At 46.0% G+C, this 27222-nt stretch overlaps 1 protein-coding gene across 1 annotated transcript in view; it reads left to right on the forward strand.

Annotated features, from left to right (window-relative positions):
• The window catches only part of LOC138246436 (B-cell receptor CD22-like), a 338718-nt gene extending 316187 nt beyond the window's left edge, over positions 1-22531 (forward strand). The window contains exons 11-12 of the mRNA XM_069201047.1: positions 7847-7904; positions 21888-22531. Coding sequence (XP_069057148.1) covers positions 7847-7904; positions 21888-22007 — 178 coding nt within the window. The 3' untranslated portion in view covers positions 22008-22531. The remainder of the gene's footprint in view (positions 1-7846; positions 7905-21887) is intronic.
• Positions 22532-27222: the final 4691 nt, after the last annotated feature.

Here is a 27222-nt window from a genome sequence, read left to right on the forward strand (position 1 = left end):
CTGGTACCTACCCACTATCGGGAACATGTTCTTACACTAGCTCATAATCACCCAGGGGGAGGACACTTTGGGAGAGAAAACACCGAGGAATATTTGCTCAGAAGGTTTTATTGGCCTGGAGTGTACGCCCACATACGTAGGTATTGCGCCCAATGTCCCCGTTGTCAGTTAACCGAACCTAGTCGGCCTAGGAAGGCGCCTCTCCTACCCCTTCCCATCATCGATATCCCGTTCAAAAGAATAGGGATGGATCTAGTGGGACCTTTGATTCCTTCGTCAAAAGGACACACCTACATCTTAGTCATTGTAGATTATGCTACACGATACCCAGAGGCCATTCCCCTGACTAGTATGACAACCAAGACAGTGGCCCAAGCTATGATTAACGTATTTTCTCGTCTTGGGTTTCCACATGAAATCCTCACGGACCAGGGGACCCCTTTTATGTCCACCTTAATGAAACAAGTGTGTAAAACATTGGGGATAGCTCAGATCAGAACCTCCGTTTACCATCCTCAAACAGACGGATTAGTCGAAAGATATAATCGAACCATTAAAACCCTGCTGAGAAAGACTATCAATGAGACAGGGAAGGATTGGGATCAAAAGTTACCCCTAGTGTTGTACGCCATACGGACACATGAGCAAGCATCCACGGGGCATAGCCCCTTTGAGTTGGTCTTCGGACGCCAACCTCGGTCCCTTTTAGACATGGCGGTAGAATCCTGGGAGGCCGAGGCTGAGGAAGCAGGGACTCCTTTGTTAGAATATGCGGAAAAATTGAGGAACCACCTACACAGCTTATGGACCGACGTACACGCAAACCTGGAACAGGCCCAACAAACACAAAAGTCCTATTATGACAAAGGAAGTAAACTACGGGTTTTCCAACCCGAGGACCAGGTCCTAATAATGAGACCCACCTCCGACCATAAACTCCTGGCCAAATGGCAGGGCCCATATCGAGTAATCAAAGCAGTTTCCCCTGTCACCTACCTTATCGAAATATCCTCCCGTCCAATAAAAACACAAATATATCATGTAAACCTGCTAAAAAAATGGGAGACCCCCGCACAACCTGAACGTTCCGTAGAAATGGGTCAGTTTGTGTGTCCCGACAAGACCCTAGATATCGAGTTCTACCCTACCAACCCCGATACTGAAAGTACCCTACCCATAGTAGACGATATTTTACCTGAAGGGCAAAAGCAACAAGCCCTTAAGGTTTTAAAACAATGGCAACCACTCTTTTCAGAGAAACCAGGAAAGACGTTTTTAATTCACCATAAAATACGCACAAGCTCCGGGCAGATCACCAGAGAACGCCCGTATCGTATTCCAGAAGCTAGAAAACACATAATCGAAGAAGAAATCAAAACAATGTTATCCCTAGGGGTCATCGAACCGTCCACTAGTCCCTGGTGTTCACCAGTTGTCCTAGTACCGAAGCCTGATGGTAGCGTCAGGTTTTGCATAGATTTCCGCAAACTGAACTCAAACTCCCTATTCGACACCTATCCCATCCCTAGGGTGGACGATGTTCTCGAAAAACTAGGGAAAGCAAAATACATGTCTACTATCGACCTAACTAAAGGGTATTGGCAGATTCCCTTAGCTCCTCCAGATAGAGAAAAAACAGCTTTTTCTACCCAGTCCGGGTTATATCAATTCACAGTACTGCCTTTTGGGCTTCATGGAGCCCCTGCAACCTTTCAGAGGTTGATGGATAGGATTCTAAAACCCTATCCTGCATTCTCCGCTGCGTATCTAGATGATGTAGTCGTATTTAGTGAAACATGGGAGGACCACTTAATACACCTACAGAGAATATTCCAAGCCCTTCAAACTGCTGGTTTGACGGCCAATCCCAAGAAATGTGTGATAGGTAAAACCGACATCTCCTATTTGGGATATCGGATTAATCAGGGTACACTACAACCTCAAAATGGGAAGGTGGATGCCATTTTACATGCCCCTCTTCCGCACACGAAAAAGGAATTACGCTCCTTTTTAGGATTAGTGGGCTATTATCGGCGCTTCATTCCACATTACTCCACCTTAGCAGCACCTCTTACGGACCTACTCACTAAACGATATCCCAATCGACTTTTGCCTTTTTCGGAGACGCAAAACGCGAGTTTTGAACAGTTGAGAGTTTCCTTAACCTCCGATCCCATCCTGCACTGCCCAGATTTTACGAAGCCGTTTCACCTCTACACTGACGCATCGGATGTTGGGCTTGGAGGGGTTCTGACTCAGCCAGATAGCGAGGGGCTTGACCATCCGGTGGTCTACATCAGTAGAAAACTGTTTTCCCGGGAACGTAACTATCCAATTATAGAGAGAGAGTGCTTGGCTATCAAGTGGGCCATTGACTGTTTGCAGTACTATCTCCTAGGGCGGCCGTTTATACTATTCACGGATCACGCTCCTCTTACGTGGCTGGCTGCGCATAAAGATTCTAACTCCAGGATACTGCGATGGTTCCTTGAACTGCAACCATTCTCCTTTCAGGTTCGGCACGTCCCTGGATCTCACCAGGCCCCCGCTGATTATCTGTCCCGATTTCCTCTGTCTTCGCCTGTCCTGGAACAGGACAGTTCTTGGGGAAGGGTGTGTGACCGGGCCGCCCCGGGCAACAGCGGGGAACCGGCAGAAACGGAACCGCTACGGCCGCGTTCCCAGGTTCCCCTGGAAACGCGTACGCAACGAGGCCAGCGTCCTGAGGTTGCCTCGGCAACCTCCGGTGACGAGGAGGCTCCGGATTGGCCACCAGGCGGCCAAAAGACGGAAGCTCCGGTCGAGAGGGGAGGAGCCGGGAAGGAAGAGAGGAAGGAGAACGACGGCGGCGGCGGCGAACCGAAGGAGGAAGAGAGAGACGGCGACAAGGACATCGGAGGAGGACCCCAGTGGCCTGGAAGCGGCGGAACCCGAACCCAGAGGAACAGCGCCCGACCGGAAGCAGGGGAGACCAGCCCAGACCGACGAGAGGACCTCCACAGAGCCAGCCACGACCCTGGAGGGTCGTGGCTCTACAAGGTACGGTCCTTCTGGACAAACCGAGGGGCACAATAAAAGGGGAGAAACGCTGGGGAAGGGAGGAAGGCAGGGTGAGGGGAGGGAGGAGAGAAGGGCACTTTAGAGAGCACCGGGAGAGCACAAAAGGGTAAAGTACGGAATATACACAAGCCCTGAAGTCCTCACTGGCACCTATATCACACATAAACCCCCCCCCCTCCTTAAACCTTTTCCCAGTAAAACATATAAGTAGAAGACGTGGTATAAGGCGTCCGTTCCACTCACCAGCGGTATGTGTTCCCTTTTTCTTATATGTCACATCCGGGACCTGACGAGGACGATCCGGTACGCCACCTAGAAAAAAGGAAGAAAAGGGACACAGATTAGAAGGAAGATATTCACCACTCCAGAGAAGAAACTGGCGCTAAACGTCGAACTGACTTTTCATCAGTTCTTATTTCAAATTACTAATAAATACTTACCTCAAAAACCCAAACTTACCTCTCCTGAGTGTCTATACTGTGGGGACTGTCTACAAACAGTTAATTCTCCGCTATGCCCAACCTCAGCGAAATAATTTCAGCATTGTTTAATACTTGAAGAGGATCTCTTGTATGCAGTGAGAGGTGAAAAGGAACTACCCAGGATTCGGATGGTTTACTGGGAATGACTGGCTACATGACACAACCTAATGTGATCAATGGAGACAAAGTGAGTGTTTTAGGAGCAAGGCAGTGGTGGTAGAATAACAGTTCTTGTACCTTGTATTCCATGAACCAGCACTGGCAGCCGGTAGGATGGGCCAAATACCTTTTTCACAGGTATCTTTTCTCGGAATAGGTCCCCGATTTTTGGAGCTTATCCTGTGGATGTTGGTGAATTCCTAATTTCCGAGGTGGCGGAGTGTGTGAATGAGTATTCAAAAAGGAACTTTTGTAATTCCTGCAAGACAGTGACAGGTTCATTGATGTCAGAAGGTGTTTCTGACACCACCGTGCCAGGACCATCAAGATCTGGGTTGCCAAACAGGACTACATAAGGAGGTACGTCCTCCCAAGGGTCTTCTAGGCAGATTATTCAATGCTTTCTGGACTCCATACAAGTGATAGATCAACCAAGACCTGAACCTAGTACTCTAGCTGTCAAGGATTGCTTTGTGTCCCATTTTTTTCTTTCCACTACCAAATTTCCCTCAGTATGATAGGGGCTAGAATAATGTACTGTAACACCCATCATTCCCTTGGTGTCCCTGTATGCTCTAGAGGCAAAATTAGGGCCTCTGACCCAGTAGGATGCTGGAACTGCATATATCCCAATAAAGACTTGCAACTGTTAATGACAGTTTGAGCATCAGCTGATCGTTGTGGCCACACTCCTAGGAACCTGAGCAAGAGTCTATGGCAAGTATAATGTGTTTGTGTGCACCATTTGAATTTAAGGGACCACAGTGGTCCAGGTAAACACACTGCATAGGCCTCTTTGTTATTAGGAGTCTGCAGTGGGCATTTGATGGTGCCTTACATTTTTGACAGATTTCACAGCTAAAGACTTACTGCTTGGCCTGTTTGTATAGACTGTGGCACCAATAACGGTTTTGTAAATGAAAGATTGTAGCTGCAACACCAACATGGGCAGAAGCAACACCCTCATGAGCAGCTTTGATCAGCTCTAGCTTACGATCTTGTTTGGGTATCACACGATCACCTACCCCTGGTACTGTAACAAAGGCAATGTTTTGGGCATTTACATGGTAGGAATATTTGGTATGGTATGCTTTTAGTAGAGGCTTGCCATCAGCCAAAGCATTCAGAGCAGCAATAATATCATCCATCCTTATATGACAACAACTTTTCACAGCAACAGAAGCCGTAGCAACTGCAGATTCAGGAGCTTCATCAGCCAATGAGTTTCTTACAACATGTATTCCAACACGTTGGTGGCCCAGTGTATGTATTACGTAAACCAGTTGCAGTTTGTCCTTAAGACTTGCCACCTTCCCCCCCACAAAATATGTGTTTTACGGTTTTTCCTTTGGAATCTCTCAACACATCAGGGCACCAGTAGTACAAGCTTTCATTAAAGGACTGAACCCAATAATATGAATCATCCACAATAAGTGTAGGAAGTGCAGGGTCCTTGTGTTCCAGGCCCAAATAAATAATTTAAGCTCATTAAGTTCTGCTGTGCAATCCCTTAGAGACTGCATGTTTATTTGTAGTGGGTAAAAGTTACCACCCCTCATGAGTCTACAAACAATTACGCATGCTGCAGAGTATTGATGTTTCGTACCTGTAGACGGTTGAGCTGAGCCAAAGGTATAAATTATTATTCTGTAATAGTCGAGAGGCATGACATTAGTGGGCATGGGGTACTCAAGTTCATATTAGAGAAATTCTTGGTCTGTAGCCTTGGATCAAAAACAGTCAACATCAATGGCAGTCAAGGAGATAGCCCACCATAGTCAATGTTGATGTAACAGTGGCGGTTTCTTTTCAACTGCTGGAGAGCTTCACCTCCCGCCTGCTGTGAGCCAAGCAGGGAGAAATAGAATGGCAATGAAAAGATTTAATTGCCATTTTATTTCTTCCTACGTAGTGCGCACCAGCCCAGAGACATGCTGGGTGTGCCCTCTGATGCCAACAGCAGAGGTGGCAGAGGAAGCAGAGGACTGCTTCTGCTTCCTGCAGCAGAGAGCTGGAGCAGTGACTAAATTGGATGCTCAAAAGTGCAAGTCACTTTGGCTGGCTGCTTTGCTTTAGCCGAAGTGACATGCGCACTTTGAAGCTCTCCACTCAGCTGTCCTAAGACAACTGGGTGAAGAACAAGCACAGGCCTACAGGGTCTGAAGGAGCATCCAGCCAGGATGGTCCATCCAATCCAGGCACTTCTCTCATGTTGGGTAACAGCATGAGAGAGGCGTCTGGATTGCTTAGGAGAGCTCTTCATCTATTGGAGAGCAGAAGCACAGGAGCAGGACGCACAGCCCATGGGTAAGTCCCTTTTTTTTTAATGTGGAATTCATGTTTGTGTTTAATGCATGTGTGTAATGTAAGTAAACGTGTGGTGCATGTAAGAATAGTGTTTGTGTTTTAGCTAGTGTTATTTGAGCTTTTGGTTGGAGGGATGGTTTGCGAGATGTAATCCTTTAGCATTTGGAATGCTAGCTTTGGTAACAGCCTCAAGGCCTGGAATTGGGGTAAGGACAGTACTGAGCTCACCTTGAGCCAGTGGTCTGTCCTTGCGTACCACCATTAGAACTGCAGTCCGTATTTTTTCTATTGGTGAAAAGCGTATTTCAGCATTGAAGTGTGATTTGTTCACTATGGCTACTTTGTAACCTTCATTAAATGTGACATGTGAACCCTATGGCACCTGGAATTACCTGGATTATCGCATTTGTTTTGTTTTCATGTGAATGTAAGCCTTTTGCTTCAAGCGTGTCAGTCTGCAGTCATCTGAGAATCTGTGTATGTATTGGTGTCCAGTGTGTGCTTGAGAAATCAGGACGGATTAAATCATAAAGTGGTTTTATGCACTTGGCATATTCTGGAATGTATATACTGCCACATTAGAGAATGCCAACAAGGATTGCAGCTTGACTGAAGCCAGACTTTTCTTCTCATTTGACAGCTCGTATCCCAGAAACAGGACACTGGTGGTTGTTGTTGTTTTCTTAAAATTGAATTTGTAGTCAGGGTTAGCAAATTCCAGTACAATTTGATCTACCCTGGCCAAATATGTGTTGAGGTCGTCATCCATTAGATAAATGTCATCTACATATGACAACACCTCAGTCAATCAATCAACATTAGTAGAGCACAGCACTATCACCCCTAGAGGGTATCTGGCAATGTGGTGCACGGTCTCTGTCGAATAGCCAGTTCTTGAGTTTCTTTTTGAAGTCCACAAAGGAGGGTGCCTGTTCGAAGGTGGGGGGCAGGTCGTTTCAGGTTTTGGCTGCAATGTAGGAAAAGGAATGGCCACCGCTGCAGATGCGACAGTTGCTGGGATGAGCGTGAAGGCTTGTTTAGGAGGAGAGGATGTGTCTAGCAGGCTGTTGGAAGTTCAGTCAGTGGCTTATGTAAGCTGGTCCTTGATCATGTAGGGCTTTGTAGGTGTATGTGAGGATCATGAACCGGCATCTCTTCTGGATGGGGAACCAGTGGAGGTTTCTGAGGTAAGGGAAGATGTGGGTCCATTTGCAGAGGTCCAGGAAGAGCCTGGCCTCTTGCCTCAGGATCAATATAATGCAATATTGACGTCACACAGGGTGAGAACAGTCCTGGACTTGTTCTTATATCTTTAGGATAAGTCTACAAATGTGATGCTGAGAACCTAACGCCCTCAGCTCACACTGTACCAAATACCATATACCTTGGATGTGTTGCATTATAGACTGTGTATTTTGTTGTTTACCCTGGATTGAAAATTTTATTACAGCAAATTTGTTTTATTTCTGAGCAGCTGAAAAGTCCTTTTTGACTTGTCAATGCCTGTAGCATTGTTTGCCAGAATGTTTGAAATCTGGCAGACAGCACATTGGGCCAACTTTGGCATCTTCAAATTGATGCAGGTCCATCACTGGACTGTCTCGGTTTGAGTCTGAATCTGTCAGATCGGACTGATGGATCCAAAAAAACTGATGTAGAGTGCACACATTGTGTCCAGTTGTCTCACATTTGATTTGGTAATTTTGAATATACCGTAAGATCACAAGGTGTAGTGGGGCTATACCAAAGGGCAGTTATTGAGATACATTTACTAGTCATTGTTCTTGATCATCCTTTCCTTCATTGACTCTCAAAATGACAGTGCCTTCTTCTTTCAGGAACCCAGACCCAGATGGGGCATATGCAGAGGTCAGAAAACCACTCAAGACTCCAAAGGTAGTTTATCTCTTGCTGCCCTCATGTAACTAAGTCATATTTATGAAAGTAAATCAGTTTTAAAACCCACCAATTGCCAAAGCTTTAGGTGTGAAATCATTCTGAAATGTGTTTTGTTTCTTATCAGGGTTTTGCATTGCATCAGAGCCTTTGAAAGCAACATTGTTTGCGAGAGCAAACAGTAGGTATGCTCCTAGTAGGTGGGAGCATGATAACTGCTCCTGCTGACTGGGAGTGAACTTTTAATTTATTTTCCTGCCCACTGTCAAGTGGGTATGAAAACAGATAAAAGAATTGCTCCCGCATGCAGGGAGCAGCATTCCACCAGAGGCAGGGAGCTGGCAGGGAATGCAAAGGCGTTGAGACTCCCCCCATTGTATCCAAAAGTGCACACTGGGTGCAGTAGATGGGACAAGGCCACCCAGTAACTAGTAGATTGGCCCCAGGGGATTGGGACCACTGGCCTAAATCGAACTGGTACACATTCCCCATTACCTTTCAATAATTTTCTGGCCTCAGGAGATGGGATCGCTGGGGCAAGAATCTGTTCCTTGGGGTGTGAGGGGGGGGTGGGTCATCCACGTGCCCCCCTTCACTTTAAATAATTCATAGGGCCTCAGGTGATTGGTTCCCCAGAACTGTAACTGGCCCTGGGGAGAGGGCTGCATGCCCCTATATGGGCAGTGTGTGCCTGCTTGGCTGTAGGACCTGCAGCCTGCTTCCCTACGTGCATGGCTGAAGGTTGAATACAGGGTGAGATTGGGTGCCTGGGGTTGTTGGACACAGGGCCTGGCCACAGGCCAGGACCTCTGGCCAACCCCGCTGTGCACGGATTAATGCCATGCTTGGCGCTGGTTTGGGTGTCTATAGGGTATTGGCTGCAGGCAATCCTCCCACAAATTTGGTGTTGACCAAAGATGTTCTTAGAAAACACTACACGTGTACACTACATATGTTGCTCTAGAGTCGCATATGGCCCATCAAACTGTGCTACAAAGGGGAAGTGCCAGAACAAAACACTCATGGTTGGTACACACAGATGCTTTTCCTTACCCATACATTTTGCCAATATGTTTGTTATTTTATCCAACTTCTGTAATTGTTGAAGGGTTCTGTAGTCATGGTAATATTGCATCTCAAATGTTACATCTCCAATTCTATTAATTTGTGAACTATATACTGACTTTTGGCCACAAAAAATATTTTTACATTGACCATTGGCCTGTCTCACAGCTTGAATTGCCATGTTTTTTTATTTTTTATTTTTTTTATTTTTTTTTTAACTCCTATCTAACTGTTTTCTATTTTACTTTAGAAGCATGCATAAATGCACAACTTTTTGGAATGGCCAGAAAGACTGACCCTTCAACTTTAGGTTTGTACATTAAAAAGGTTGCAGGCTTTACTCAGTGACAATGCAAGGAACATATGGAATAGTGTGTTTTAGAAACCCTTGGAACTGATTACTCAATACAAGTAATACTGACAGCTATTGTAAAGCTGTTGCCATAAGGTTTGAGTTCCAGGGAAAAACACTCATTACTACACAAACGTCACTAAATAGACCTGTGCTTAACACTTTGGAGCTTGTCACAAAAACTGTCAGGTTTAATATAGAGGCAATGGGTAAAGTATTTATACAGTACTCAAACAGTAATAAAGTGAAAAACAACACAACCCCCTCCTCCCAAATTTGTTTTGAAAAATAAACGTAATTTTTTTTAAAAAACACTAGCGACAATCCACTCAGTAAAACAAGAGTCATGACCTTTTCAAAGTTCCAGCTAAAAATAGCACCAAGAAGCAAAAGTGGCACTCCTGGTTTCTGGTCACACTGTACCAGGTTAAAGTCACAAGTTATAGCTGACCACAATGGAGCACAGGTCTGGGACAGGGTGCAGCTTTGTCAAAGTCAAGGGTTGAACCTCTCAATGTCCAAGCCCAAGTAAGGAATCTGTGACGGGCTGGATCCTGATCGCCCGCACATGGCCCTGTCTTGTGCTGACTCTGCCTCTGGCGCCCTCGACCTTGCAAACCTCTCGTCCCGTGATTGGTGGGATGGTTGATGGTGGCGGGCTGCCGGGAGGTCAAAACTGCCACTAGCAGAACCTGCAGTTGTTGGAGGTTTGGAAGAGGAAGACGAACGACCACAGGAGGAGGAAGACGAACGACCACAGGAGGAGGAAGACGAACGAACGAAGGAGGAGGAAGACGAACGAACGAAGGAGGAGGAAGACGAACGAACACAGGAGGAGGGTGACGAACAGCCACAGGAGGAGGGACACAGTGAAAACCAGACCGGACGAGGGAGAAGGAGAGCGGTGTCAGCCCAGGAAACGGAGACAGTGAATCCAGTCTTCCACGCGAGAAGACATCCGGAGGCGCCTGACGAAAACAGCGAAGACAGGCAACCGGGAGGACGGAACGTACCAGCCCGCCACGCTTCTGGAGAAGCGTGGCAGTTGCAGGTGCGTGGGACCACGTCCCTGTGAAGAACGAGTGAGAGAGTGAGAGAGAACGGGAAGAGAGAAAAGGGGGGAGGGGGCTGAAAGAAAGGCACGGGCACTGAGAGGAGGGGGGAAGAAAAAACACCATCAATCACAATAAAGCACAGTATTTAGCGTATTTCACACCAAAGGCACCGCGCACAAGATCGATACGGGTAAAATAAAGAAAAGAGGCACAAGGCAATAGAACAAGGCAAAACGGAGTACAAAAGGACAGCGCCTAGAAAGAAATAAACACAGAGAAGGAACAGATAAACGAAACTCAGAGAGAGCAAAAAGGAGCAAAGACAGGAAGAAAGATAAATTAAGACTAAAACAACGGAGACCCTGGCCACTTACCGTATTTATTTTGTTCTCTCCACATGCACTTCCCGGGGAACCCTGTGAGACAAGAAGACAGAGGGAGAAAAGAGTGAAGAACAAACCACGAGGGAAACTGCCATCCCGCCCACCGTCCTGAAGAAAAGCTTAAAATATACCTGTACTCTAACTCACCAGTGGCCAAATTGAATCAATAAAACGCTTGTATATAGGACAAGCGCGTTCTGAGTGATCCCTCCGTACCAACCTGGTTACAAGTGGTGTCAGAAGTGGGATCGAGGGGACCTCCGCCACCATGGAAGAGAAGGCAACCATGGCCGACGTAATAGCCCAATTGGCTGAAGGAAAACGGCATCTCCAGTTGATATGGGAGCAACAAATGAAAGAAGCGAAAGAGGAACGTGAAGCGTTGCAAACTGCTCTTAAGAGCCAAGCAACAATTATGGCCAACAACCAGTTGGTGCATGAAACAGCATTGGGAAAACTAACAGACACCATCGCTCATACCAAAGTACACCCCTCTGTACCAAGTGGTGTGTTGCAACGTTATCAGGAGCAGGAAGATCCTGAATCTTTCTTCACAAACTTTGAGAGGGTAGCAAGTACAGCTAATTGGCCTGAGGACAAATGGGGCCAGTATATCGCCCCTCTTCTCACTGGTCACCTGCAGTCTACTTACCAAGCCATCAATCCAAGTGGAACCCTTCCTTTCAGAGAAATCAAGAAAAACATTTTAGAACGAGTGGGATAAGATAGCGAAAGCTATCACTCCAGATTCCAACAAATGAAATGGCAACACCAGGAGAACCCCTGCACCTTATATTACAGAGTCCAACACGCCGCTGGAAGATGGTTACATCCCTCGGAAAAGACCAGGGAAGAAATGTTTGACGTCATAGTCTTAGAGCAATACCTGGATGCCTTACCATCTACCACCCACAACTGGGTACGGCAACATTCCGGTCTAACTAATGAAACGGCTGTGGATCTAGCCTGTGCTTATCATAGAGGTCCGGACTTCAGTGCTACCGTAAGGCGAGCCCCTCCACCTCCTGTCCGACCAGTCATAACTCTGAATGTCACCCATCGGCCAGTAGGGATCCATGGCCCTGACCGTACCCAACCCACGGGCCCGGTGGCATCCGGACACCCAGGTACCGGACCACAGTGCTATAACTGCTCAGAGTGGGGACATATTGCCAGGTATTGCCCGCAAATGAAAGACGCAGAAGAACCCATGGAGATAGGTCTGACAAGAGGGGAGAGTCTTCTGGACCGGAGGAGAAAAAACAAAATATACCCTCCCAATTATCATCAATGACGTAGAAAGAATAGCTCTAATTGATTCAGGTTGTAGCCAGAGCGTGATCAGGGGGGATCTAGTACTGCCAGGCCAGAAAGATACAGAAACCCAAGTCCTCATCGCCTGTGTACATGGCGATCAACGATATTACCCCCTTGCCACTATAAGGTTGAAGTGGAGAGACCGAACAGAGAGCCTACAGGTCAGGGTACTCTCCCAATTAGATGAGGACATTATCCTAGGGACGGATTATGAGGGTTTTCCCTCTTTATTAGAGAAAGCCGGCCAAGAACATCGTTTGAGGGACTGGTGGAAGGAGGCACCCAGTGGGGTGGTTCTGGAGGAGCACAAACCCGTACGGAATACCCTCAGTAGGAGACAAAAAAGGGAGCAACGGCGTTCTTATGCCCTGAATAACCCCCCCAAGATGAACCTATAGTCACCGGGACTGTTTGCACGGTTACAGGTGATTTCCGGCGGAGTCAGAATGAGGACCCCTCACTGAAACACGCATGGCAACAGGCAGTATCCGGGGCAATACAGGGGGTAGGTCCCAGATTCCTGATACGTAATAATCTATTGTACCGGAAACCCACCTCCACAAGGGGAAATGATCTACAATTAGTTGTGCCTAGAAGTCACCGCCAACAGGTGTTACAGTTAGCACATGGGGATAACGGGGAAGGACACTTGGGGAGGGAGAAAACCGAGGAAGCAGTACTTAGACGGTTCTACTGGCCTGGGGTTTATGGAGAGATTCGCAAACATTGTTCTGAGTGTCCCAAATGCCAACTATACAACCCCTCGCCCACAAAGACCCGTTCCCCTCCAACCTCTTCCGGTTATCGATATTCCCTTTTCCAGAGTTGGGATGGATATCATTGGTCCTCTCACTCCTTCCACTCGGGGTAGACAATATGTCTTAGTATTGGTGGATTATGCCACACGATATCCGGAAGCCATTGCCCTCCCTAGTATGCATACTAAAGCCATTTCCCAGGCAATGATAGAGTTTTTTTTGAGGGTGGGCTTCCTGAAAGAAATATTGACTGACCAAGGGACTCCTTTCATGTCCAGACTGATGACTGAAGTGTCGATTGCTAGGTGTAAAACAAATCCGTACCTCAGTATATCACCCCCAAACAGATGGGCTAGTGAAAAGATACAATAAGACCATGAAATCTCTTCTAAGAAAAAGCATATCTGAGGCGGGTAAGGATTGGGAAAGGAAACTCCCTTTGGTTCTATACGCTATCCTCTTTAGGTCATAGCCCCTTTGAGATGTTGTTTGGCCGACAACCCCATACATTGCTGGACATGTTAGCAGAACAGTGGGAGGACACTGAAGAAGAGCTAAAAGATTTGTTAACATATACCCGAGATTTAAGAGAGAATCTTCATACGGTATGGGAGGAAGCCCACACTGCTTTACGTGAAGCATAGAACAAGCAGAAGCAAATATATGACACCAGAAGCACTGTCCGGACGTTAGCCGTAGGGGATAAAGCACTGGTCTTACTCCCTAGCACTGAGAACAAATTATTGGCTCGATAGCAAGGTCCATTTGACATGATTGCCCAGATTAACCCCACCACTTATAAATTGGCCATACCCCAAAGCGGCGGAAGGGAACAGATACACCATATCAACCTACTAAAAAAATGGTTAGCTCCCACCGGCGGGCAATCCATCAACTACATCAACTCCGATGTTAATGAAGACATCCCTTATCCCTTCCTCCCAAACCAAGAGTTGTCCAACCCGGCAAAACCATGGATCAACCCCGCTCTTACCGGGTCGCATCTGAGCCAGTTAACCCACTTGGTAAACCTGAACCAAGATGTATTTTCTAAATACCCGGGAAGAACCACATTAGTCCAGCATCCCATTTGGCTCAAAGTGAACACAGTTTCCCGACAGAGGCCATACCGCATCCCAGAAGCCAAACAGAAGATTATAGAAAAAGAAGTCCAGGCCATGTTAGAGGCCGGTATCATAGAACCCAGTGCCAGTCCATGGTGCTCGCCAGTTGTATTGGTTCCCAAGCCAGACGGCAGTACCAGGTTTTGTGTAGACTATAGAGGGGTCAATAACCTAACCTACTTTGATGCCTACCCCATGCCTAGAATTGACGAGCTGGTTGAGAGATTGGGCCAAGCCAGATACTTATCCACGCTGGATCTCACGAAGGGTTATTGGCAAATACCCTTGAGAAGGGAGGATAAAGAAAAAACAGCCTTTGCCACCCCTTCGGGATTGTACCACTTCACTGTCCTCCCCTTTGGGCTTCACGGGCACCTGCCACCTTCCAAAGACTCATGGATGAGATCTTACGACCATACAGGCAGTATGCTGTGGCCTATCTTGATGACATCATTATATATAGCAAAACATGGGCAGAACATATGTCGCACCTAGATGCCATTTTACGTGCCCTAAGGAAAGCCCAGTTAACGGCCAATCCAGGGAAATGTCGACTTGGGCAATCTAGTATTAAATATCTAGGATACATTGTAGGGGGTGGTAAGATTAGTCCCCAAGTAGAAAAACTAGAAGCCATTTCCCAAATGACATTCCCAAAGAAGAAAAAAGATATCAGGGCTTTCTTGGGTTTAGTTGGCTATTATAGATGCTTTATTCCCCATTTTTCCACGATGGCAGAACCCCTTACTAACTTGCTACAAAAGACGTGTCCCAATACCTTTGGTCCCCCGTCAGTATCTGAGTTACGTAGTTTTGACAGTCTAAAGACCGCTCTCACTTCTGCACCAGTGCTATGTTGCCCTGATTTCCGTAAACCCTTTGTGTTACTGACTGACGCCTCTGAGGTGGGACTTGGGGCTGCACTGTCCCAACCACGGAGGATGGAACCCTACACCCCTATTGTACATCAGCCGGAAACTTCTACCACGGGAAAGGCATTATCCAGCTATAGAGAAGGAATGTTTGGCAATTAAATGGGCTACCGAATCACTCCGGTACTATCTGTCTGGCAGGACCTTTACCCTGGTTACTGATCATGCTCCTCTCACCTGGCTCGCCCGCAATAAGGACACTAATTCCCAGGTTCTCGGCTGGTTCCTTTCCTTACAGCCTTTTTCGTTTCAGATTCAACATTTCCCGGGAAAGCAAATGGTGACTGCAGATTTTCTATCCCGGTATCCGGCATCTGAGCGTCCCGACTGGCCGCTTTCTAGGGAGAGTGTATGTGACGGGCTGGATCCTGATCGCCCGCACATGGCCCTGTCTTGTGCTGACTCTGCCTCTGGCACCCTCGACCTTGCAAGCCTCTCGTCCCGTGATTGGTGGGACGGTCGATGGTGGCGGGCCGCCGGGAGGTCAAAACTGCCACTAGTAGAACCTGCAGTTGTCGGAGGTTTGGAAGAGGAAGACGAACGAACACAGGAGGAGGAAGACAAACAAACACAGAAGGAGGAAGACGAACGAACAGAGGAGGAGGACCACGAACGGCCACAGGAGGAGGGACACAGTGAAAACCCGACCGGACGAGGGAGAAGGAGAGCGGTGTCAGCCCAGGAAACGGAGACAGCAAATCCAGTCTTCCACGCGAGAAGACATCCGGAGGCGCCTGATGAAAACAGCGAAGACAGGCAACCGGGAGGACGGAACGTACCAGCCCGCCACACTTCTGGAGAAGCGTGGCAGTTCCAGGTGCATGGGACCACGTCCCTGTGAAGAACAAGTGAGAGAGTGAGAGAGAACGGGAAGAGAGAAAAGGGAGGGAGGGGGAAGGCACGGGCACTGAGAGGAGGGGTGAGAAAAAACACCATCAATCACAATAAAGCACAGTATTTAGCGTATTTCACACCAAAGGCACCGCGCACAAGATCGATACGGGTAAAATAAAGAAAAGAGGCACTAAGCAATAGAACAAGGCAAAATGGAGTACAAAAGGACAGCGCCTAGAAAGAATTAAAAACGGAGAAGGGACAGATAAACGAAACTCAGAGGGAGAGAAAAGGAGCAAAGACAGGAAGAGAGATAAATTAAGACTAAAACAACGGAGACCCTGGCCACTTACCGTATTTATTTTGTTCTCTCCACACGCACTTCCCGGGGAACCCTGTGAGACAAGAAGACAGAGGGAGAAAAGAGTGAAGAACAAACCACGAGTGAAACTGCCATCCCGCCCACCGTCCCGAAGAAAAGCTTAAAACATACCTGTACTCTAACTCACCAGTGGCCAAATTGAATCAATAAAACGCTTGTATATGGGACAAGCGCGTTCTGAGTGAGACCCTGGCCACTTACCGTATTTATTTTGTTCTCTGCACATGCGCTTCCCAGGGAACCCTGTTAGACAAGAAGACAGAGGGAGAAAAGAGTGAAGAACGAACCACGAGGGAAACTGCCATCCCGCCCACCGTCCCAAAGAAAAGCTTAAAACATACCTGTACTCTAACTCACCAATTGCCAAATTGAATCAATAAAACTCTTGTATATAGGACAATCGCGTTCTGAGTGATCCCTCCGTACCAACCCGGTTACAGAATCTCAGCTAAAACTTCCTGTTGGCAGGGGCCACAGAGTGATCAGTGTCACCACAAAAAGCAGCTATTGCTAGAGCTTTGCATTGGTGAGAGAAACAGGCAGTTGCTATTTGGCACAACGAGCAGGTCTCCTTTTAAACTTTGCATTGGCAAGTAATGCTGTGACTCTTTTGAAATGCAAGAAACCTGCATGCAGTTGCAAAGACCCCAGACTTCTGGGTCTTGACCTGGAGTGCAGGGTTTATAGATTTGAAGCAGGAGTACACTCTGATGCCAGCCAGTGGTGCAGGACCAGAGAAGGCTCCTATTGGGGATCAGGACATACTCCAGCAGGGGTCAGCACATGCAGGTCCACTTGTTGCTAGTTAGCTCTGTAGTTACAGGGAGGCCTCTGGGAGCTTGTTGTATCCCTGTGGCTCAAACAGCTCAGCCAACTGACCCTCAGAGTCACTTCTGGGAGTCCTGGTTTTGAATCAAGCAGGTGTAATCTTCCTTCTTCAGACAGCAGGACAATCCTCCTCCTGAATCACACACAGGTCCTGGAGTGTTCAGAGGAGAAGATCTGGAGGTGCCACATTTATACCTAGGACCAGTATTTGTGTGGGAGGCAATCTCTTACCTACTCCCAAACTGGTTCTAGTTATTTCTTTCCCTTCTGCTGGGTTCGGCTTCAAACTGTCTAGAGTGACAAAGGCAAGGCCACAATTCTGTGGATTCCTTTCTGTGTGTTGCACACTGCGGTCTTTTGACATGTAATCAGGACCAAATACAAGCCCTTTATGTAGGAAAGTAGCCTCTTTTTAGCTTGGTTACCCCCTCTTTTGGCCTGTATGTCAGTGTTTTTGACTGTGTCTACTGGGATCCTGCTAAGAAGGACCCCAGTAGTTATGCTCTGCCCCTTAAATTATGGTTGTTGCATACTTGTAACCCAGTATTTCACCCATGATTGGCATACTGGTGCCGCCTTATAAGTCCCTAGTTCATGGTACCAGGGACATTGGGTTTCCTGGGAATCACTATGAGCTGCAGCATATATTTTGCCACCCATAGGGAGCCCATGCAAAGGCTTCTGCAGGTCTGTCATTGCAGCCTGCGTGAAAAGGTGCATGCACCCTTTCACTGCCATTGACACTGCACCAGGTCACTCATTAGTCACCTATATGTTTTGCCTTCCTGCCCTGGAGGCTGGGTGCAGAGTACCTGTGTGTGAGGGCACCCCTGCACTAACAGAGATGCCCCCATGACCTCCAGGATCATTTTCCCAGACTTCGTGAGTGCAGGGATGCCATTTTACGGGTGTACTGGACATAGGTCACTACCTATGTCCAGCTTCATAATGGTAACTCCAAAGATAGGCATGTTTGGTATCAAACATGTTGTAATGATACCCCAAGGCTTTTGCAAGCATTGGTTGTATGATTCCATGCACTCTGGGGGTTCCTTAGAGGACCCCTAGTATTGCCATTCCAGCCTTCTGGGGTTTTCCAGGCAGCCACAGCTGCTGACACCTTACAGACAGGTTTCTGCCCTCCTGTTGCTTAAGAAGATCAAGCCCAGGAAGGCAGAACAAAGGATTTCCTTTGGGGTAGGGGTGCTACACCATCTCCCTTTGGAAATAGGTGTTACAGGCTTGGAAGGGGTAGCCTTCCTAAGCCACTGAAAATGCTTTGAAGGGCACATTTGGTGCCCTCCTTGCATAATCCAGTTTACACCAGTTCAGGGACACCCAGTCCCTGCTCTGGCATGAAACTTGACAAAGGAAAGGGGAGTGACCACTCCCCTGTCCAGCACCACCCCAAGGGTGGTGCTCAGAGCTCCTCCAGAGGGTCGCTGGGTTTTGCCATCATGGATTCCAAGTTGGCAGGAAACTCAGGGAGCATCTGAGTGGCCAATGCCAGCAGGTGATGACAGAGCCCTCCCCTCCAGGTGCTTACCTGTTTAGCTGACCAATCCCTCTTTCAGGGCTACTTAGGTTCTCTCTCTTGGGTGGTTCTTCAGTTTCGGATTGCAAGACTCCAGCAGGAATCCTCTACTTCACCTTCTCACTGAGGAAACTGCATCTGGGCCCTCCAAGAGCTCTACAAACTGCAACAAAGAAGCAAAGCCGACTTCTGCATCATTGTATCTTCAGCTCTTGCCAGCAACTGCAACTGTTTCCTGGTCGTGCATCCTCAGAGGACAGCCTGTCTTCAGCCTGCACCAGAAGAGCAAAGGAATCTCCCTTGGGGTGAAGGAGTCATTCCCCTGCTTCATCGGGCACCTCACTTCATCGACAACAGGGTGCGTGGATCACCTCTCCTGATGAGCTGCATGGATTCTGCATCAAAGGATGTTGGACTGAAGTAGTCCCTACAGTCCTGAGGTCCTACTGTCCAACTTTGGTGAAGGTAAAAGCTTGCCTGGTCACACAAGACAGCCCCCCCATGCACTGCATGTTGTGCAGTTGCCAAGGCTTGTTGGCATCCTTCCACAAAGTTCTTCATGAACCATGCAGCTCCAGCCCACAGCACTCTATCCTGCGACGCACATCTTCCTGAGTGATTCTTCGGCAGCTTCAACGCCTTTGTCATAGTGCTGCATGGGCCTCCTTTTGCATCTCCTTTGTCCCCATGCTGTGGGACTCCTGTGCAAACTACCTGGTCTTCTGTGGGCTCTCTGACTTGCTGAGAGCCCACTCTGACTCTCCCTTATGGGTAGAGTCCACCAGGTCACTCCTGGTTCCGGGCAGTGCCATTTTCTGCTAACTGTGAGCTTTGCGTGTGCCAAGGCTTGTTGATGAGCTCCAGTGATGCAAACCAGGCTGCAATCTTCCATCCGCTGTGGGACATCATCTGCACCAACCAGGAACCCAAATCAGTCTTCTTGGGTGCAGTACTGACTGTTCTCCACCAGTGGTTCTTCTTTTGCACCATTATCTGGATAAGCAGGGGCTCCTGTTATCCCTGGACTCTTCAGTGATTCTTGGACCTGGTTCCCTTCTTCCACAGATCTTCGAATCAATTGTTGGTGTCTTGCAATCTCTTCTGGTTCTTGCATTATCTCCTTTCTCGTGTTTCTGTGTGTTCTAGGAAAATTACTGTGTTTTACTCCTGCTTTCCTGGGCTCTGGGTTGGGTTCTGTTACTTACCTTTGGTGTTTTCTAATACTCCCAGCGCCCTTCTACACACTACACTTGCCTAGGTAGGAAATCGACATTCACATTCCACCAGTATATGGTTTGTGTTCCCCCAGGCCCATTTCTAACTATTGTGATTTTCACTAATTGCACTGTTTTCTATTTTTTTTTATGCCTATTTCTGCATTCTAGTGTATATTATTTGTGCATTACTTACCTCCTGAGGGAGCATAGTCTCTATGGTATTTTTAGCATTTGTGTCACTTTATTTTTGTAACACTGAATATTTTCTTTCATGTGTGCGAGTACTGTGTGACTACAGTGGTAGTGCATGAGCTTTGCATGTCTCCTAGATAAGCCTTGGCTGCTCAGCTACAGCTATTTCTAGAGAGCCTGGCTTCTAGACACTGCCTACATTTCACTACTAAGAGATAACTGGACTTGGTATAAGGTATAAGTACCATACCTACCCACTACAAACCAGGCCAGCCCCCTAAACTCCACTGGTATCCTGCTAGGGAGAGCTGATCACTCTTACCCAGGTACCGTTTGTCCTTGGGTGTTAAAGGAATACACAGGACATTACAGGAGAGCCATTCACCGCCCTGTAACCCTGGACACTGCTAAAAAGGCACATTTGTTTTAGGCAGAAAAACACCAGTTTTCAAAAAGTGACATATTCCAATTATCAATTTAAAATAGGAATTTAGCTTTAAAGAGGATTTTCATTTACAATTCATATGAATGGAGGAAACATTTCTCTATCTATTCCAAAAGTGACGCTATCACTTAAGTGCCACAAGGTAAAACCTGGAGAGATAACCTTACTGCAGTGAAAAATTAATTGAGAGTTTTTCACTGTCAGGTGAAAACCTAAGCATACATGCCCTACTTTTTCAATACCATGCATCCTGCCCCATGAGCTTCTAGGCCTTATCTCGGGGGTGATTTATAAAATTTTAAAAAAAGTTTTGGCAAAGGGTTTGTTTTGCCAGGTTGAAAGGGCAGTTTACAACTGTAGTACAGGCTGCAATGACAGACCTGAGGCATGTTTTGCACTACTTCTTTAGTGGGTGACCGAACAAGTGCTGCAGCCCACTTGTAGCATTTAATCTACATACCTGGGTACATGTATTAGCACTTAATAAGGACTTATAAGTACATTAAATAGACCAAGAAGGTTCCAGTCAATTATACCATCTGTATGGGAGAGAGCACAAGCACTTTATCAATGAATATCAGGAGTAAGGTTTTCAGAGTCCTAAAAGTCAATAAAAACTGGTTTGCAAAGGATAGCAAAAATCTGGGTCACCCTGCAGAAAGGGCCCTGTCCAACATTTTGGCAATGCTACTTTGCTGTTTGGGTGGCTCTTGTGGGGAGTGGCATCGAGTAATGTCATACTTTATGCTTTTGGTCAAAATATTCAATGGTTGCTCCTTTTTTAACAGTATGGCCTTATCCAAAGCCATGTTGATTTTGAAGGATCTATGTTAGTGAGATGTGGATATAATATTGAATGTGTACCGGTGATAACCTTTATTAAAGTTTATGCGCTCATAATTTTGAGCTTTTATCACCAAGTGCTGATTTTGTTACAATCTATTCGCCACTTGAAACTGTGGTTATTTCAAATTTGGTTGGAAACTCAGTTTCTTGTCAAATTTAGAATATCACCAAACTTATAAAAGAAGACTCTTTAATAAATGTGGTACAAATATACATGATGCAACCATTGTGGTCATCACTGATGTGATTTATGATGTCATGTGTAACATTAAGGAGGTCATAGGCAATGCACTGTCAGCCACCAATTGTTGTGTTGCTAACAATAACTGGTGAAATATGGTGCTTTTGTGTTTTTAAGTTAAACCAATAGTATGTACTTAATCTGAACTTTTCTTTTGACATTGTTTATCCTTCAATCTTTGAGTTTTTTTTTTAATTATATAAATTGTCTCCTTAAAGCAAAATCACACTACGCACATCCTGGATTTGATATCACAGATTAAGCAATAACATCTCATGAATTATATTTCTTGTGAACGTGCCAACAAAGACCTCAAGTAACCATAAAACCAAACGCCTTTATACTTCTCAAAGTCCTCCTCTTCCAGCCTGCACCAGGCAACTTTCTTTAAAAGAAGAGGCGATACTCACCTTGAACAAGGATTGATGTATTATAGATTGATGACCCATTTATTTATGTAATTCTTTCCTGTTTTTAGAAGGAAGAGGAAGAAGTTATCTATGCCACAGACCTGAAATTTAACTGTCCCACAACAAATGGATCAGAGAGTTGCAGAGTCAGAGATGATTTTGTGGAGTATGCAGCCGTGAAGCGATAAACCACCATGTGAAGCGAGGCTTGCCATGCATTTTTTAATGTTACAGATTTTATTTTGCTTACTTTTTTGGATAATATCAACCCTGTCTTTGTTGGTGTGGACTTAGGAAGACCATCTTTCTTCAGCGAGCAGTATGTATTTCTGTGTTTCTTTTTGCATAGCCTTGATTCTACCCTAAAACCCAGAGATCCATGGAAAGAGTTATGACTGTACCATCATATTTACTATAATTTGGAATTCAATTTATATGGAAACCAAGAACACAGTCATACAGGAGCGTGGGAAGAGCCGAGGAACAATGAATCTGGTTCATATCTCTCTAGGTGCATCCATCATGTGCACTCTTGCAGAGAACTCTTTTTCATCTGTATCATCCCAGTCATCTTATTAACAAGTGGAGATTGCAATGCCTTTATGGTATATTTTGAATTCCTTCAACAAATTGGTAGCTATTGATTCACAACGGATTTTGTGGGAAGCACCATTAATATCACTCAATAAAACTTCCTAGGCCTCTGTGAAAATGCATCTGTTTAAAGAATGTTGTGAATGACCATTAGTCCTAAATTGATTTTTATTTTTATATATATATATATATATATATATATATATATATATATATATATCAATCAATCATGCCAGTGTATTGCCATTTCAGGACAATATTCATTTTAATTTTACTGACTCGCATTTGTTTGCAGCTTTAAAAAAAAATCATATAAATGGGATTTGAATGTTGTGAAAATCTCACTTATCTTGCTCTCATGCTAAGTATTTGAACGGCTTGGATGTTTTGTGGGTGCCAGACATTTGCTCAGAAAAACAATGAAAATCAGGTAGGCATTGAATTATCTGCCTAAAGTTGATTTTCTCTTCCAAGGGCAGAAATGTCCACGTGTTTCTGAAAGTGAAGCCTCCATTAGGGATGCACTTCAGATCACAAGTTGTAACGTTTGTGGGATTTGGAGACATAGTTAATGTGTCTCATTGTAGAGGCAGGAGTCACTTGTTTCAGGTCTGCTATGATGTGGTCCAACACCATGAACAGGTCTATTGTCCATAAGTGGGAATGTTTTCAAGGTTATTGTAAATTTGATTCTGTAACGTATTATTCCAGGACTCTGGAGTGAGCAAAACAGCTATAAGACTGCCATTGATTTAAAGCTACCCAATTACTTCTGTTGACAGTCGAAAGGTAGAAGCCCAAAGGAGGGTGGTGGAACATTAAGGGCTTGACATTTAGGGAATACATCAATTCTGTATGATTGCAATACTTCAACCCCTTTGTTGCCAGGCCTTTTCCCACTCAGGTGCATGGCCTTTTTTTTTACTATTTGGGGCAGCTCGCACTTCAGCCCGCATAAAGTTTTGTCCACATAAGCTACCCATGCCAAATATGCATCCTTTTTTGCAACATGATAGGGATTCTAGAGGTGCCCAGAGGTTGTGAGTTCCCCCAGAGGAGACCAAGAAGTTAGCCAAAATACAGCCAAAATTTTGTTTTAAAAAAAAAAAGGGGAAAAAGGGCTGCAGAAGAAGGCTTGTGGTTTTGTCCCTGAAACTGCCATCAGCAAAGCGTCAGCTTTCCGGAAAAGGCAGACCAAAATCAGAAAAACACATTTTTGACATGTTACTGGGTCATACCCCTTTTTTTCTACTTTTGTGTTTTTAGCCTTCTTCCAGTTAGTGACAGAAATGTGTGGGAAACAAATCCTGAATCCCGGAAAGCTAAACAATTCTGTAAAGTAGACGAATTTCTGAATTCAGCAAGGGGTCATTTGTGTAGATCCTACAAGGTTTTCCTACCAAAAATAACATAAAATAAAAAAAACATTGAAATTGAGGGAAAACAACAGCCATTTCTCTCCACGTTTTACTCATTAACGTTTTCCTGCCATGTCAGATTTTCAAAAGCAATTAACCGTTACATCTGCTGGACTCTTCTGGTTGTGGGGAAATATTGGGCTTGTAGGTTCATCAAGAACCCTAGGTACCCTAGGCCAATAAAGAAGCTGCACGTTGCAATGGGTTTTCATTGTATACTGGGTATGCAGCAATTGATTTGGTGAAATAGAAAGAGTGAAAAATAGGTGTGAAGGAAACCTTTCTATTTCCAAAATAGGCACAAGATAACGTGTTGAGAAGTAGTGGTTATTTGCACATCTCTGAATTTTGGAGTCCCCATACTAGCATGTGAATTACAGGGCATTTCTCCAATAGTCGGGCATTTCTCCAATAGACGTCTTTTCTACACACTGTCTTACAGTTGGAAGGAAATAATGTAGAGAACGACAAGGGGCAATAACACTTCTTCTATTTTGTATTCCTCCAAGTCTCCCAATAAAAATGGTACCTCACTTGTGTGGGTAGGAATAATGCCTGCAACAGGAAATGCAACATGGACTCATCACATTTTTATATTGAAATCTGACGTGTTTTTTAGAAAGTGCCTAGCTGTGGATTTTGCCCTCTTGCTCAGAAGGCACCTAGGGAAACCTACAAAACCTGTGCATTTTTTTTAAACAGAACACCTAGGGGAATCCAGGATGGGGTGACTTGTGGGGCTCTCACCAGGTTCTATTACCCAGAACCCTTTGCAAACCTCAAAATTTGATTTAAAAAAAAAAAAATAACTTTTTCCTCAGATTTCGGTAATAGAAAGTTGTGGAATCTGAGAGGAGCCACAAATGTACTTATAGCCAGCGTTCCCACAAGTCTCCTGATAAAAATGGTGCCTCACTTGTGTGGGTAGGCCTAGTGCCCGCAACAGGAAATGCCCCAAAACACAACGTGGACAAATCAAAATGATCGAATACAAAACTACATGTTTTTGTGGGGGAGGGGGCACCTGCTTTTTGGTCTTGAGCTCAGCAGCCATCTAGGTAAGCCTACCAAACCCAAACATTTCTGAAAACTAGACACCTGAGGGAGTCCAGGGAGGTGTGACTTGCGTGGATCCTCCAGTGTTTTCTTACCCAGAATCCTCAACATTGTGGGTAAGAAAATGGTGTGGGGTGCATGCGAAGCACATCACCCTAGACTCACCCAGATGTTTAGTTTTCATATGTGTCTAGGTCTCATAGATTTTTCTACATGGCAGCGCCCCAAAGTCCAAAAAGTGCAGCCTCACCATTTTTAAGTGGGATGATTTTGAGAGTTACACAAGCTTTCATGGCCCAAATGTAAAATCAAAACCCAAAATAATCAAATGTCGTCTTGCTTGCCATGGGATAAGATGTTTTTAGTGTGCGGGGAGAGAGCTGACAGACTGTTACCCCCTTCAGTTGGGATTGGGTTATAACCATACCCATACTGGTTGGTAGCTAACACCCCACTACTTTTGTTTATTTTTATAATTCCCTGGCATCTAATATGCTTTCTGCCCTCTGGGGAGTGGATCAGGAGTAATTGCCCCATCTGCCCACTGGTGGGCAGAACAACTTTGTACCCATTTATTTGGGGCGGGGTATAGCAATACCCCCACCCTCTTTAAAAAAAAATAATAATAATAATAAAAATAAAAAATCTTCTTTGGTCTCTGGTGGACTTTCTGCCTCCCTTGTGGGCAGATAGGCTGCCAGACTGATCGTCAAAAACCTACCCCAACACTGCCACATTTCGCAACACCTATGTACACTGCACTGGCTCCCCATAGAGAAAAGAATCACTTTAGAAACCCTCACCCACGCACACAAAGCCCTCTACAACACCGCACCAGCCTACCTGAACCAGCAACTCAACTTCCACGTACCCCACAGGGCCCTTCGCTCAGCCCAGCTCTCTCTTGCAGAAGTACCCTGCATAAGGAAAACCAGGACAGGAGAACGCTCCTTCTCCTACCGCCTGGAACGCCCTACAGATCCACATCAGACAAACCACCTCCCTCCCCAGCTTCATGAAGGAACTCAAGACATGGCTTTTTTAATCCACCTCACCTGTACACGATACACTCCACCCCCCCAGCACCTTGAGACCGTAATGGGTGAGTAGCTGGGCTTTACAAACAATGATTGATTAATTTGCCCCCAAGTGGGGCAGAAATGGCCATCAGTAATGTGCACCCATGGGAAGCGACCCTTGCCCAAGGGGCTCCTCCCCCCAAACAAAACACACATACACACACACACACCAATCCCTGGTGCCTAAGTGGTTTTGTCCCCCCCTGGGGGTAGATGGGCCTAATATTAATAAGCCAATCGACCTAAAATACATTTTCCCCCCAGGGGAGCGACCTGTGCCTAAGGGTTTGCTCCCCATCTGTAAAATATAAAAAAAATCCCTGGTGCCTAGTGGTTTCTGCCCCCCTAGGGGGAAGATCAACCTGATAAAAATAGGTCCCCAAAGGGTGCAGAAATGGCCTAAAATAAATTTGCCCTCAAGGGAGCAATCCTTGCCTAAGGGGTTGCTCCCCTTGCGTGAAATTGCCGCAAAGAAAAAAAGAATCTGGTGTCCAGTTGTTTCTGCGCCCCTTGGGGGCAGATTGGCCTAAGAAAAATAGGGGGTCTAATAGAAATAGGCCGATCTGCCCCCAAGGGGGGTGGAAATGGCCTACAATAAAATTGCCCCCCAGGGGAGTGACCCTTCCCCAGGGGGTCGCTCCTCATCTGTAAAAAATAATAATAAAAAAAAATCCCTGGTGCCTAGTGGTGTCTTACCCCCCTCCCCGGGGCAGAAATGGTATGAAATAAATTAGACCCCCTGGGGATCGATTTGTGTCTAAAAAAAAAAACATTTTCTCTTGTCTGGTGGCGTCTGCCCCCCTGGGGGCAGATCTGCCTAATTTAAACAGGCAAATCTGCCCCCGGGGGGGCAGAAAAGGCCTTATAATTAAATGCCCCCCAGGGGAGCAACCCTTGCCCAAGGGGTCGCTCCCATTTATTATAAATATTTTAAAAAATAAACTCCCTGGTGTCTAGTGGGCATTTCTGCAGCCCGATTGCTTTACGATCGGGCTGCAAAATGCTTACAGAGACATGAGAGGAAAGGCCTTTCCTTTCCAGCCTCTCCCTGCCCCCACCTCCCAGTTGGAATATATTTGCATTTCTCTTTTGGATTGTGCTGGAAGCTCAGCATGATGGGAGGTGACCTCTGTGACGCCATCAAACATCACAGTGGGGTGAGGGGAGGGTGTAAGGGGAACGGATTCCCCTTCTATCCATGGTGGGTGGGAGGCCCAAAGCTGGTCTCGTCCCCGGCACATGGCAACTGTGACCAG

The sequence above is a fragment of the Pleurodeles waltl genome, chromosome 7, assembly GCF_031143425.1.
Source record: "Pleurodeles waltl isolate 20211129_DDA chromosome 7, aPleWal1.hap1.20221129, whole genome shotgun sequence".
Classification (NCBI taxonomy): domain Eukaryota; kingdom Metazoa; phylum Chordata; class Amphibia; order Caudata; family Salamandridae; genus Pleurodeles; species Pleurodeles waltl.